This window comes from Oryza glaberrima, chromosome 12 (genome assembly GCF_000147395.1).
Source record: "Oryza glaberrima chromosome 12, OglaRS2, whole genome shotgun sequence".
NCBI lineage: Eukaryota > Viridiplantae > Streptophyta > Magnoliopsida > Poales > Poaceae > Oryza > Oryza glaberrima.
In genome coordinates, this window is record NC_068337.1 from 13,694,588 (window position 1) to 13,707,971 (window position 13,384).

The 13,384-nt window shown below is 38.3% G+C and overlaps 1 protein-coding gene across 1 annotated transcript; it reads left to right on the top strand.

Moving 5' to 3' along the window:
• The first annotated feature begins 6,021 nt into the window (after nucleotides 1–6,021).
• LOC127756693 (sulfite oxidase-like) lies at nucleotides 6,022–9,121 on the top strand. The gene is made up of 12 exons (XM_052282058.1): nucleotides 6,022–6,186; nucleotides 6,315–6,430; nucleotides 6,535–6,597; nucleotides 6,699–6,735; nucleotides 6,822–6,903; nucleotides 7,220–7,338; nucleotides 7,437–7,532; nucleotides 7,665–7,775; nucleotides 7,858–7,959; nucleotides 8,329–8,376; nucleotides 8,462–8,677; nucleotides 8,804–9,121. The coding sequence occupies exons 1-12, from the start codon at nucleotides 6,100–6,102 to the stop codon at nucleotides 8,927–8,929; spliced, it is 1,203 nt and encodes a 400-aa protein (XP_052138018.1). The 5' UTR covers nucleotides 6,022–6,099; the 3' UTR covers nucleotides 8,930–9,121.
• Nucleotides 9,122–13,384: the final 4,263 nt, after the last annotated feature.

Consider the following 13,384-nt stretch of genomic DNA (forward strand, 5'->3'; position numbering starts at 1 on the left):
AGCAAGGGAAAAACAGGCTGCAGGTAATAAACATTATAGAGGGAGATGCAAACATGAAGTACTTCCACGGCAAAATCAATGCACGCAAAAGAAAAAACCACATCTACCGTTTGTGCAAGCAGAGTGGTTGGGCCATCACACATAAAGAAAAGGAGCTCTCCATCACTGAGCACATCCAACATGTAATGGGCCGGCCTGAGGCTAGAACACACGATCTCAACTGACCTTTCCTAGGAATCACCCCGCTAGACATTAGCAGCCTAGAAGAACCATTCATGGAGGGCGAAATCCAGAAGGCGACTGTACGACGTAAGAAAGTGCATCTAAATCTTCTCAACTCTACAAATGTGGTCCTTATTCCAAATAAAGATGGAGCGGAGGAAATTGGAGACTATAGACCAATAAGCCTTCGTCAAAATCTTATCCAAAGTGTTGGCCATCAGATTGCAGCCGCTCATGCATTCGATGATCTCGACAAACCAAAGCGCTTTCATCTGAGGCCGAAGTATACATGACAATTTCATGTACGTCATGAACATGGTGAGAAAGCACCATAGAAAAAGAAGATCGATTCTACTCTTCAAACTTGACATCTCCAAGGCTTTCGACTCGGTGCAATGAGATTACCTCCTAACCTTACTGCAGAATAGGGGGTTCCCATAGAGATGGAAAAATAGGATAACGGGCATTCTATCCATTTCCATATCAAATATCCTTCTCAATGGAATTCCGGGCCAAATGATTCGGCATGGAAAGGGGTTGCAGTAGGGTGATCCTCTATCCCCGCTTATGTTCATCTTGGCAATGGATCCCCTGTAATGAATGCTCAAAAAGCCACTCAAATAGGGCTGATCAGTAAGCTACGAGGCAGAGCAGTACGCTTTTGCACGTCCATGTACGCCGATAACGCGACTGTCTTCACAAACCCAAGCAAAGAGGATGTTCAGGCCTTCTCCGACCTACTCCACCACTTTGGACAGGCAACAGGATTATGTACAAACCTGCAAAAGCCACAGGTGGCACCGATTCGATGTGATAGCATAGACCTGGACGGCATCCTTGATGGCACGCCAGCTACGCGGGCCTCCTTCCCGATGAAGTACCTAGGGCTCCTTCTTACCACAATTAGGCTATGAAGAAGGGACCTCCAACCGCTCTACGACAAAATCAATGAGCTGGATTGCAGGATGGCGAGGAAGGCATGTGGGTTAACCCTTATTGGAAATCAAGAAGCGGGTTAGAGATTATGGTTCTAATCATGACTTAGTAGATAAAAATTAATTGATGCAGCACTAAGTATGAAAAAAACATAATATCTAGACAATCAAGGATTTGACTGATTTTCAGGGTGGTAGATACCTTAGCTAATCTAACCTGGTAAAGCGATTTAGCCGATACCGGCATAAACCCTAAAACGAATCTCAACCGATACAAGTAAATCGAGCTATCAAACTAGTTAACTAAGATATATGACAAACAGGTGCTTACATTTACAAGATCAGAGTGTTGAAGCCCTAGCCCTGCCGATGCAAACAGCCATGACAAGTATAAACTCGTCGAAAAAGTAGAAAAGTTAAAAGGGTGGCAAATTTGTATTGATCGTGGAGATAGTTTACAATGACCCCGGGTGTACATATTTATACCCATGGGTAGATACGAGTCTTTCTTGGGCAAGAAAGAAACTTTCCTAAAGATAAAATGAAAACATAAAGTCCTTATAAGACACTAAACACACTTTCCTAAAGATAAAAGGAAACTAACAGACTCTTACTAATTAATAGATAAACTGACATATCACATCCTGCTTGAACTCGGTCTCTTCTAGATAAGCTTCCTTTAATTGATTAATTTCCTTAAACCGAATATAGTAAGAATACGACTATTGGCGACTTGATAATTCTCATCAACCGATTCCAGGACTTTGAAGTTGATATTGACTCTAGGCAGATGATGACTTCAGGGCTTACTAAATTTCACTGTTAACACACATAGTATTAGATAGTATCTAATTGCTATATTTTGAATCGAAGGGAATAAAATTTAGTTGACAACGCTGTCGACGGGGGATACCCGTAGACCGGATATAGAGGGTATTGGGGTACGCTGGTACGAGGATCTACGTAGTACGACATCAAGCAAACATGAAACAGGGATTATACTGGTTCAGGCCCCTTGATAGGTAATAGCCCTAATCCACTTGATATGGGATTATATGATGGAAACCACAGATTACAAAGGGAATAACAGAACTCGATGATGCCGACGAGACCATAGTCGAGTTGGTTCGACTAGATCACCCGGCGATTTGGCTCCTGTAGGCTCCGACTTCGTAGGCTGTGGTGGATGTGTTGGCGGTGAGATTCGATGCCTTAGGTCCTCCCGGGGGGTCCCTTTTATACCGCGAGTCAATTGATCTCTAAGTCGAACTTGGAGATATCGGACCCCACACGATATGGTAACGACCCAGTCTTGTCCGCATAGGAGTTCTCCCATGTATGGATTCTATTTCTGCCATGCGATAGATTTCCTTAACGTATACAAAAACTGCCCGTATATGCACAGGTATACCATATTGGTATACAACATACATCCAAGGGTAGAGGGTATACCTTATTCGTAACCCTGACAAACGCGAATAAGGATCAACAAAAGGAACTAGCTAGATTGAATGCTCAAATATCAATGAGTTATATTTGAAAATCGAAGTAGTAGTTCTAAAGCTATACAAGGCATCATATCTAGGGATGAAATTGGAGCGGATAGTTTCCGTTCACACTGGAGAAAAACGAATACGGATACCTTTCGGATCGGATAATTCTCGAATAGTTCGGATGTAGACACGAATACGGATATTTTTTTCCCGAATACGAATATGGTATCGGGGTTTCTGTCGAATACGGATATCCGATGAATAGTGCTATTCGGATATCCGTAGAAGCCATGAGACATACCATATTTTTTTTTAGATCTATGACGTTCAATATACCTTTTGAAATTTTAAAAGTAGTCCATCTTTTAACATTAGTCCGCGCTACTAATATTATTTAATTTTTTAAAAAATATAAATAATACTATATTTTTATAAAAAATGAGCTAATTATATATGATGATATTTGTTTCTACTAGAAGTTGAGTTGGTTTTCGTGTTCTAAGATAAAATTGTTTCCGTATTCGTGTCCGATCATATTCGATTTTTATTCATATTCGAGATAATCCGTATTTATTTCCGTATCCAAGCTATTCGTGTTCGTTTCTATATCCAGTAAAAAAAATGAAAACGAATATGGTATGAGCATTATCCGTCCGTATCCGATCCGTTTTCATCTCTAATTCATATCAATGATGAGCAAATTATATCTATTCAATACTCTTTTGCAAAATCCAAATGCTAGCTGCTAATGCTATAGGATTTTAAGAACTTAACTATATAGTTCAGTTCTATTGTGCAGTGAAGAAACACTATTTTACAAACAATTAAACACACGGGCATTAATTTTTTCTCCAGAGAATATGAAATGAATTCAGGGACATTTCTGAGGCTAATTTACGCATTATTAACTGCTGCTTCGCAAAACCACTGTTTTTGGCGCAGGAGGCAAAGGATAAAAAACCAGGGGCGCAACTCACTGGGCGATATGTGCAAAGAGTCTAGAACTAAGCATAATCTATAGTGTATGACAACAATGAAAGGTCGATCCTGATCTGGACAAACGATTGGAACTGCGTTTGTTTTGTTCTTTCCTGAGACATAATAATTTAATAATGGCCACACGCCCACCTGCTACCTACCTTGTCATGTTTGCTCTGGATTGTTTGTCAGTACGAGCATGCAGTTCTTTGCTGTGTTGGTGACTAGAAGGCTAGTGTGCAGTGGGTGTCGATGTATACATGCACAAGAACGAAGGCCGTGGCGACTACAAGAGAGATTATGTTAGTTTACTATGACATTTCAGTCTTGTCTAGCTTTATTAACTTGGGAAGCTTGAACGAAGAATGGGAGGGGAGACTAATATAAAAGTTCCATTATAGTAGGAGCTATTATGCTATTTTGTGTAACACTTCAATATATTTACTTATGGACAACATAATTTTCCAAAAACTTAGAGTGGAGGACATGACAATATTGACCTCGATGAGCTTGCCACTTACTCGACAACCCTGCAAGCTGCCTTACTTCTCCCCTTCTATTTTCTTCTCCCCTTCTATTTTCCGACTGCTCCTTCCAAGAGCGTCACTGACATCCTCCAGGCCTGTCTTCACCGCCCATTTTGAGTGGGTATTAGTGTTCCTGATGGATAGAGGTTGACATAAATCATGACTGAGATGCATGGTTGGAATTTTTTAAAATTACAATGGCACGTAGTAGGTTTCGTGAATGGTAATAATATTTTTTAATATGATATATTTACAATGGCACGATCTAATTAACTTTTTAAATAATGGGTTGTTTGTCAATATTTTCGTAGCTAGCGAAGCTATAAAGCTGGGTGCAACAGAAGATCCAGGATGAAGTTAGTCAGTACAGTGAACGGCATCGGGAAATGCAGTCAGATGATGTCTGTGATGACTTCATGGAGCACTTTACAAGTCACACTTGACTTAAAAAAAACTCTCAATATGCAAATGCAAGCACACGCTTCTATATATTTATGTTAGTATGTCGTGCAAAACTCTTGCAACTTGGAATTCAATGATAATTAGAAACATAATTCCAATTGTTATGATCAACTAATTATAACACATGCTGGAAAAGGAATTCCATGACACAGAGGCACATTTGCATTTACCAAATACATTCAGGGTTGAGAGAGATGTATGGTCAGCTAATACAAGGCAAACTTGACTAGGCATTTATAGAGTACCTGTAGAACGGCACAAATGCATGGCACAAGTCAAACAAACTTCAAAACTGTTGAAGATGATTGGGTGAACATATATGTGCAAATTTGCAAAAATACAGTGGAAAATGAACGATGGCCTAAAAGTCACTATAGGTATTTTGACTAATTTTAAATAAATCAAATAAAATACTCTCTCTGTTGTATATTATAAGTCGTTTTCACTTTTCCCTAGTCAAACTAATTTAAGTTTGATCAAATTTATAGAAAAATATAACTATTTTCAACATGAATCAAGCATACTTTTAAAATGTATTAAATGTTAGTTTTTATGAAACTAGTTTGGTGCTATAGTAATTACTAATTTTTTCTATATATGGGTCAAGTTTGACTATTAAAAAAAGTTAAAACGACTTATAATTTTAAACGAAGGAAGTACATCTTAAGGAGTTTAACATGTAACAGACCTATACATTTATTAAAATAATATCCTGGTTATAACTTTCCAACCTATACACACATATCCTAATAAGAACATTTATAAAGTCTGTTAGTTACACAACTATATTATATTACAATAGAAACAGGAGACCACTTTGTGTTTGGAGGATGTAAAAAATTCCAACTAATGCACTAATACTTGACAAATAAACTTCTTCCCCATACCAGACATAACAGGTATGAGTATCATAATGAACACTAGGTGTATCTATTCACTTCGTCTCAAAATATAACAATATTTAGATGGATGTGACATATTCTAGTACATTGAATCTGAACATTCTTACATAATCCCTGCAGAAAAACAAAAACAAAAGTTTGTTGTCTCCTTAAAAAAAAAAAGAGAAGGAACAAAGTCTTGTTGTTAAGTTTGTACTCCCTTCATTCCATAATATAAGGCACAACCATTTTTTTAGATGTTCTATAATATAAAGCATATATGCATGCATGTCATTAACTATGACATATTCTTCATTAAATTACTATTTTTTAAAATCCTTCACTCTCACACTTTCTCTATTAGATGTATACATTACATTTATTAGGATGATCTAAACTACGAAATGATAATAACTATTTTTTTTGACCTTTAGATTAATGTGGTTGTGCCTTTTTTTAGAATAGGGGAGTACTACCATCGCGCGCACGAGAGAGAGAGAGCTGGAAATGGATCCCCTTTAAAAGCCGTTGCGTTGGGTCTGCCGCCTTGGCAACAACATCCAATTCCAAACCAAAGAAAACCAAGAGAGAAGCAGCAGCGATGGCGATGCGGCAGGGAGCGCTGCGAGGCCCCTCCGATTACTCCCAGGAGCCCACTCGCCACCCCTCCCTGCGCATCAACGCCAAGGTGCCGGCCGTGATCGCAGCAGCAAGAATCGCATCTTCTTCCTTGAGTTTCTACTCGTACGTACTCGCGTTGAGTTCTTTTGTCGCGCAAGTAAAATGTGTTTTTTGGGGGGCGATGGATGCGTGCAGGAGCCGTTCAATGCGGAGGCGACGAGGCAGGACCTCGTGGCGTCCTACATCACCCCCGTGGATCTCTTCCTCAAGAGGAACCATGGCCCCATCCCCATCCTCCACGACATCGACAGGTACGGTTCTTGATTTGTATTTCCTCTCTTTGCCTGATTTATTTTTGTCACCTTCTTAGTTTCAACTTAAAATGGTTTCAGTCTTTTGTTTTGTGGATTTGCAGCTACTATGTGACGGTTGCCGGTCTGATAGAGAGGCCAGCGAAGCTTTATCTGAATGACATCAAGTGAGTCGTGTGTCAGTCATCGTGGCTGTGCTATGCATGCCTTCTGTTTGATGATATGCCTGAGAGGTGATCGAGTTTTTCGGTGCTTTGTTTGTGTGCAGGAAGCTGCCCAAGTACAATGTCACTGCCACTCTGCAGGTGGATTTTGGTGTCCTGGTGGACTGGTGGTGTGTGTGTGGATTCTTAGGGCCGAATTTTGTGTGACATGGTTTCGATTGGTTCAGTGTGCAGGCAACAGGAGGACCGAAATGAGCAAGAGCAGGAAGGTGAGGGGCGTCGGATGGGATGTCTGCGCTCTCGGGAATGGTTAGTGTGCTTCACTTCTCAATCTTCTTTGTGTCTTACTATTAGCATGGTGGAATACGGCAAAAGGAAAAAAGAAAGAAAAAAGATGCATGAACATTCTCCAGTTAAGTGTGTATAGGAAGTTGTCATCACTCACCAATGTAATAAGGAAACCTGTCTTATATGATCTTAGCTGCAATTTTGAACAGAAGTGAGTTCCATGAGATTGATAAAGGATGTGCTGTAAATGTTTAACTTAATTCTTCTTCACTTTTTTACTGTCTTCGATGCATAATCATCATATTCACTGTTACTGAATTTATGCGCTTCATTTTAGCGACATGGGGAGGAGCTAAGTTATCTGATGTCCTTCAGCTCATTGGTGTGCCATATCATACTGAAGTTACTCCATCAGGAGGAAAGCATGTTGAGTTCACTAGTGTAGATCAGTGCCCTGTGAGTTTCTTGAGACTTCATTTATGAAAAATATATATATATGGCAGCAGGCATCCTTAGTTATTTTTTCTATAACATCTTTTTCAAAATATTATTAGGAGGAAAAAGGTGGCCCTTACAAAGCATCGATTCCCTTAGGCCATGCAACAAATCCTGCAGCAGATGTACTGGTTGCATATGAAATGAATGGTGAGGTAGGACCATAGGGACAATAATAGGTTATATCTTATATACTATCCTTACATCCATCTAGCAGGATATTTGGTTATTTCATATATCTGTGCATTTTTCTAATCATATCCCTATTATGGTTTTTTGTTACAAAGGTGCTCAAGCGTGATCATGGATACCCTCTCCGTGTCGTAGTTCCCGGTGTGATTGGTGCTCGTTCAGTCAAATGGTTGGACAGAATTGACATAATTGAGGAAGAGTGCCAGGTATATATTATCTAACTTCTTGTCAATATGTAAATGTATTTTCAGTTTGCCAAAAAGTTTTCTGAAACTCGTTCATTTTCAGGGTTTCTTTATGCAAAAGGATTACAAAATGTTCCCTCCATCTGTTGATTGGGACAATATTGTGTGGTCAACCAGGAAGCCCCAAATGGACTACCCAGTTCAGGTGTTAATTCTTAACCATCTTGTTTCCGCACAGTAAAAGCAAGAACAACTATAGCAAATTGAGCAATACAGAAAAAAAATCATTTTCCTAACCATGAAAAGTCTGTGTATCCAAGGAATTTCCAGTATACATCATTTCGATACAACAGCATATTGGAATGATGATGGCATCCGTATTTTGTGCTGCTTATCTAAATATCACACAGTAAACTACATGAAGTTCTGTTTCCAATTTACATTGTCGTATATTCTTTTTTGCCATACAAAACCTTACTGAAACAGAGTAATTTCCTCTAGTAATTTACTGTATTGCATAATATTGAAAAATTGTGTGCACTAATTGCTTTTTGGACCGGCTCTGATATTTCAGTCTGCCATATGTTCTTTGGAAGACACAAATGCCATCATTCCAGGAGAGGTGAGTTCAGCTTCTTAACTGGGCATTTTATTTCCATTTTGCTTCATGACTTACCCCTAATGCTTTGCCTTATTGGGGTCTTCAGGTGACTGTCACTGGATATGCGTTGTCGGGAGGCGGCCGAGGTATTGAGAGGGTGGATATATCCACTGACGGTGGCAAGACTTGGTTCGGTGCTGTCCGGTACCAAAAGGAAGGTGCACCATACGTCGCAGGTGACATAAGTAGTGACAAGTGGGCTTGGGTTCTCTTCAAGACTGTTATCGATGTGAAAGGTGACACGGAGGTTATCGTAAAAGCGGTATGCTATCTTCCTAGTTCGTCCTACTTGCAACTCAATGTTGTTTTTTCTGTTCCATTTTACACATTGGCTGCAGGATTGTTCATTCTAATAAATGTACTGAATCCTGTGGCACAAACTATGCAGGTTGATTCCAGTGCAAATGTGCAACCTGAGAGCGTGGAGACCATATGGAACCTTAGAGGGATTCTGAACACCTGCTGGCACCGTGTTCGCCTTCTGACAATACACAACCTTAGAAGCCTTTTGTGATGATCCTACACATACAATTAACTAGTATTATCTCTTTAAAGTTACTGCTCTATGTTGCACTGCCATTCCGGTTCAGATCTCATCGGAGAAAAAGAGACAAGAGGGACCAATAATATTGTCTCATAAGAACAAATTTCTGGCTGACTTGCTTGGATGTGAAAATAAAATCCCATGCCGCCTAGCTTGTTATTCTATTCTTTCTGAGAAAGAAATGTGTGTGTGAAATTATCAGTACAGGTTAGATCACTCTCTTGTCAAACTCTGTTCAATGTCGTATCTTGATCAGCTTCTCATTTAAGAGTGCAAAACAGTTTGCCTCTTTGTTTTCTTCAGATCTGTGGTTGCTATGATTGGTCACCATAGAACGGAAAGGTTTCAGAATTGTGTAATCATGTAGATAAATAGTGATCTGAAGATTTTTCATATGCTCGTTTGGTACTGAATCATCATAATTTCAATCTTCTAGTATTATTACTCCTGCATTTTAGAGAAAAGCTAGATACAACAAAAGGAATTATATGGACTAATAAATTGGCTGGAGCCATTTATGCTACTTTTTTTTAAGCGGAAAGGAGTTCTGTCGTTTTATATTGGTAGAGGGAGAGAAAAACACTTATGCTACTCATACTCAGATTAATTATTTTTCTATTTGGGCTTCTGATCCATGAAGATTTTCATTCCGTCTCTGTTTATTCAATCTGAAATCTCAAACATTACCAAGAATATGTGATTGCATGGCAGAATGAGCCTGGTGTGCTTACTATTAAGTACACCCTCCGAAAAAAAAAAAACTTCTCGTTGTGAATCTGGACATAAAAGAAAATGGAGGTGGTAGGGATTGTACTAAGAGTAAGAGTAAGAGGGCAAACTGATTATTTGTCCTCTTTTCTCCTTGTCATCAGCATTTAGCAAAACCGAATCAACATAACGAGCGGGTGACAGGGATCAAAAGAGAAACATTTACGCTTGTAAGATCGAAGCATATGAGGTGATCTTGCTTAGAGGCCCAGCTTTGTGATCGTTGAACTGTGCTGGCTGGATTTGTTTTGCCCCTAAGTTTCCATGAAAATAAATTTAGTAAATTGCACTTGTGGTATTTAAACTTATAAGCAGGTTTCATCTAGGTCCACGAACTTGTAAAGTTTGTATCAAGGTCTCTAAACTTGGTTTATTGTATCATCCCAGTCCTAAGTCTTATTTGACCGTGGTCTTGCCTACGTGGCATGACATGTAGACGACAACATGGCACATTATTATTATTATTATTATTTCTTTTATTCTCCCTTCTTCCTCTTTCATTTCTCTCCTCTTCGGCCTCTTCGACACATGGGAGCTCAAGGTAGCTCTAGTGGAGGAAGAAGATAAAAGAATAGGAGGGAAAAGAAAAGGGGAAAGGAAAAAACACCATGTCATCGTCCACGTGTCGTGCCACGTAGGCAAGACCACGGTCAAACGACACTTTGAATCGGGATAATATAATAAACCAAGTTTAGAGATCTTGATACACACTTTGCAAGTTCATGGATCTAGATGAAACCTGCTTACATGTTTAAGGACTGCCAATGCATTTTACTCAAATAAATATGTATAGCTATTATATGACCTATATTTTCAGCACAGAATAATATTATCGTTCAACATAGACTAAAACAAAATAAAATTTATTAAACGCAACAATGTGTAGAAGTAATCACAACAAACGGGATTATCATAATCCATGGCAATGCCATTAGCATCCAAAAGCTCATTTTTTAACTGACAAAATCAGATGGTCTGCGGCAGTTTAATTATGACCTTTTTTTTTTGCACCCTCTGTTTCTGAATTTCAGATGCCCAATTCCACTTTCCAAAACTTTCCTGCACATATATATTCTGGCTGTATTGCTGATAATAAATATTAGACCAAAGAATCAACAACCGTAGAGTTATATAGAATCGAAGGTACAGGGCACTCTGCTTGAGCACATTTGCACTGTAGGAGTGATGATTTAGGTATGGAAGGCACCAGGACGGATCAGTGGGCAAGTGAGGTGCATTATGCAACCACAAGGCCATCACTGATTTGGATTAGTTGAGCTGTGTAGTGTACTACCGTTTATACGTTTTATCCTAATTTGCAATCAACACCTAATAGTACTTCTAATATGTTTGAAAGGTGGCTATATGGATCAAATTTTGGTTTGGGACAAGAGCTATTTGTTGGACTATATAGCTATAAGTCGCAATGACATGGTTTTGATAATGCAAAAGCATGTTCTTCTATACACATGTAATTTCAAGGCCACACGCTATGTTCGGCTTTAGTCTTTGTTGCAAAAAGAGGAGAAACGGGATCATGTAAGAACATCTAAAACCTACAGCTATGCAATAAGACATGGCTATGTGCAGGCTGGGATATATTTATATTCCATTATCTAAAAAGGATGTGCATGTGTAGGCTGCAGTTGATAGGAACAACACAAACAAACACTATGGCTGTTGACCAGTCAAGAGTATGATCTATCTGGGTATGAACCTTCTTGATACTAAAGATTTGCTCAGCATATTTCTATTGCATACAGATTATATCATTATTGAGTCTCATGTTAATGTCACGATCGATTCACAATTATGTATTCATTTCAGGAGGAGGATTTGAGGTTTTGTTTGCTCAAAAAAATTTCTCTTTTAGATTTCTCTCCAGCTGTGATAGAGTTACAGATTAATTACTCCGACCAATTTGTCCCACACCCGAGTAGAACATATTCATAGAGACTATAAAACTTTTGAAGGAAAAAAATATTTTTGCCCTGGTATATGATTCTGAGCTTAATGCATAACGATGATTTTTTCCGTTCAGTTTTAGCTGAAAAGTACTTGAATCTTGTGCAAGCGTGGCACTGTGGCAGTAAAAGGTTGAACATGTAAGACATTATTTGTTTTTTGAAATGATGTATGGCTCTGCAATTGTTTCTAATATCCACTTCATTTTCCTTCATGTGTGTGAACCTTACTGCACCAGTGATTGAAAATTGTGTATAGTTTGGCTAATCTTTTTATATTCTGTTCTGCACAGTTAACTGTTGAAAACAAAATTATATAGCCCGACTTAACTTCATTCCTATAAATTATATTTACCAAGTACAAAGAATTGGCTGTAACTTAATCTTTCTGCAGGAAAAACATGTGTGCAAAGTGAATACATGGGTGCAACCGCAGACGGTCGCTGCGGTCCAGCTGTCATTTTGCCTTTTTTGGGAGTTTGACATGTACTCCCTCCGTTTTTTAATAGATGACGCCATTGACTTTTTCTCACATGTTTGACCATTCGTCTTATTCAAAAATTTTATGTAAATGTATAAGATATAAATCATACTTAAAGTACTATGAGTGATAAAACAACTCATAACAAAATAAATTATAATTACGTAAATTTTTTGAATAAGACGAATGGTCAAACATGTGAGAAAATGTCAACGGCGTTATCTATTAAAAAACGGAGGTAGTATGTTTGAAGCTAGTAATAAAATGAAGACTACAAATGACCAACTGTTATATCTTATATGTGATGGAAGGTTGTGTTCTTGAAGGTGATGATTCTGGCAATATAGATAGTGCTAGGTATGAAAGACATGGGGAACTATTGTGATACACATCATCTCTCAAATAGTTCTACATCCCCAAACGATTGGCGTAACATAGGTATGGAATCTCCACTAAATGGGGTGGATTCCAGCATCGTAATCTGATGAAGTAGCAATTTCATATTATGTTGTGTAAAATGATATATATAGAGAGAATCTACTTACATACTTATAAGAAATTTAGATTTGTTGTATAATATGAATTTTCTTTTCTAATACCCCTAATAACTAAAACTTGTTTCGTTAAGCGGGTTCTAATGGTCCTCAACTCCAAGTAATCTAACCAAAATTGTTCAAAGGAACTGCTTCACACCACATCACTAGGCCCTGTTCTTTTCTCCAACAAAAGTTGAATAAACTTTTGGATACTCATGGCACGTTTTTCAAGCTGCTAAACGATGCATTTCGTACGAAAACATTCTACATGAAAGTTGTTCTAAAATATCATATTAATCCATTTTTAAGTTTGTAATAATTAAAACTCAATTAATCGCATGTTATTACCACCTCGTTTTGCGCGAAATACTAAATCTTTATCTTTATCTTCAGGAGATTCAAACACCACCTATGTTGTACCCTACCTCTTCGTGTGTCAATCAAACACCACCTCGTGTGTACCAAGTTCATTCTCTAACTTATTCTACATCCCTTAGTTTGTTAGGATAAGAGAATTAATTGATGTGGCCTTTCAATTGATATCACCAAATAAAAAAAACTTATCTACCTGAATGATGCAAGGAATTAGTTTTGGTACATCACACTAGGACTAGGGTACCGAGAAATATTTAGTAATTTCTCTCCAAAACATAAGTATCCTAAAAGACCCATATCA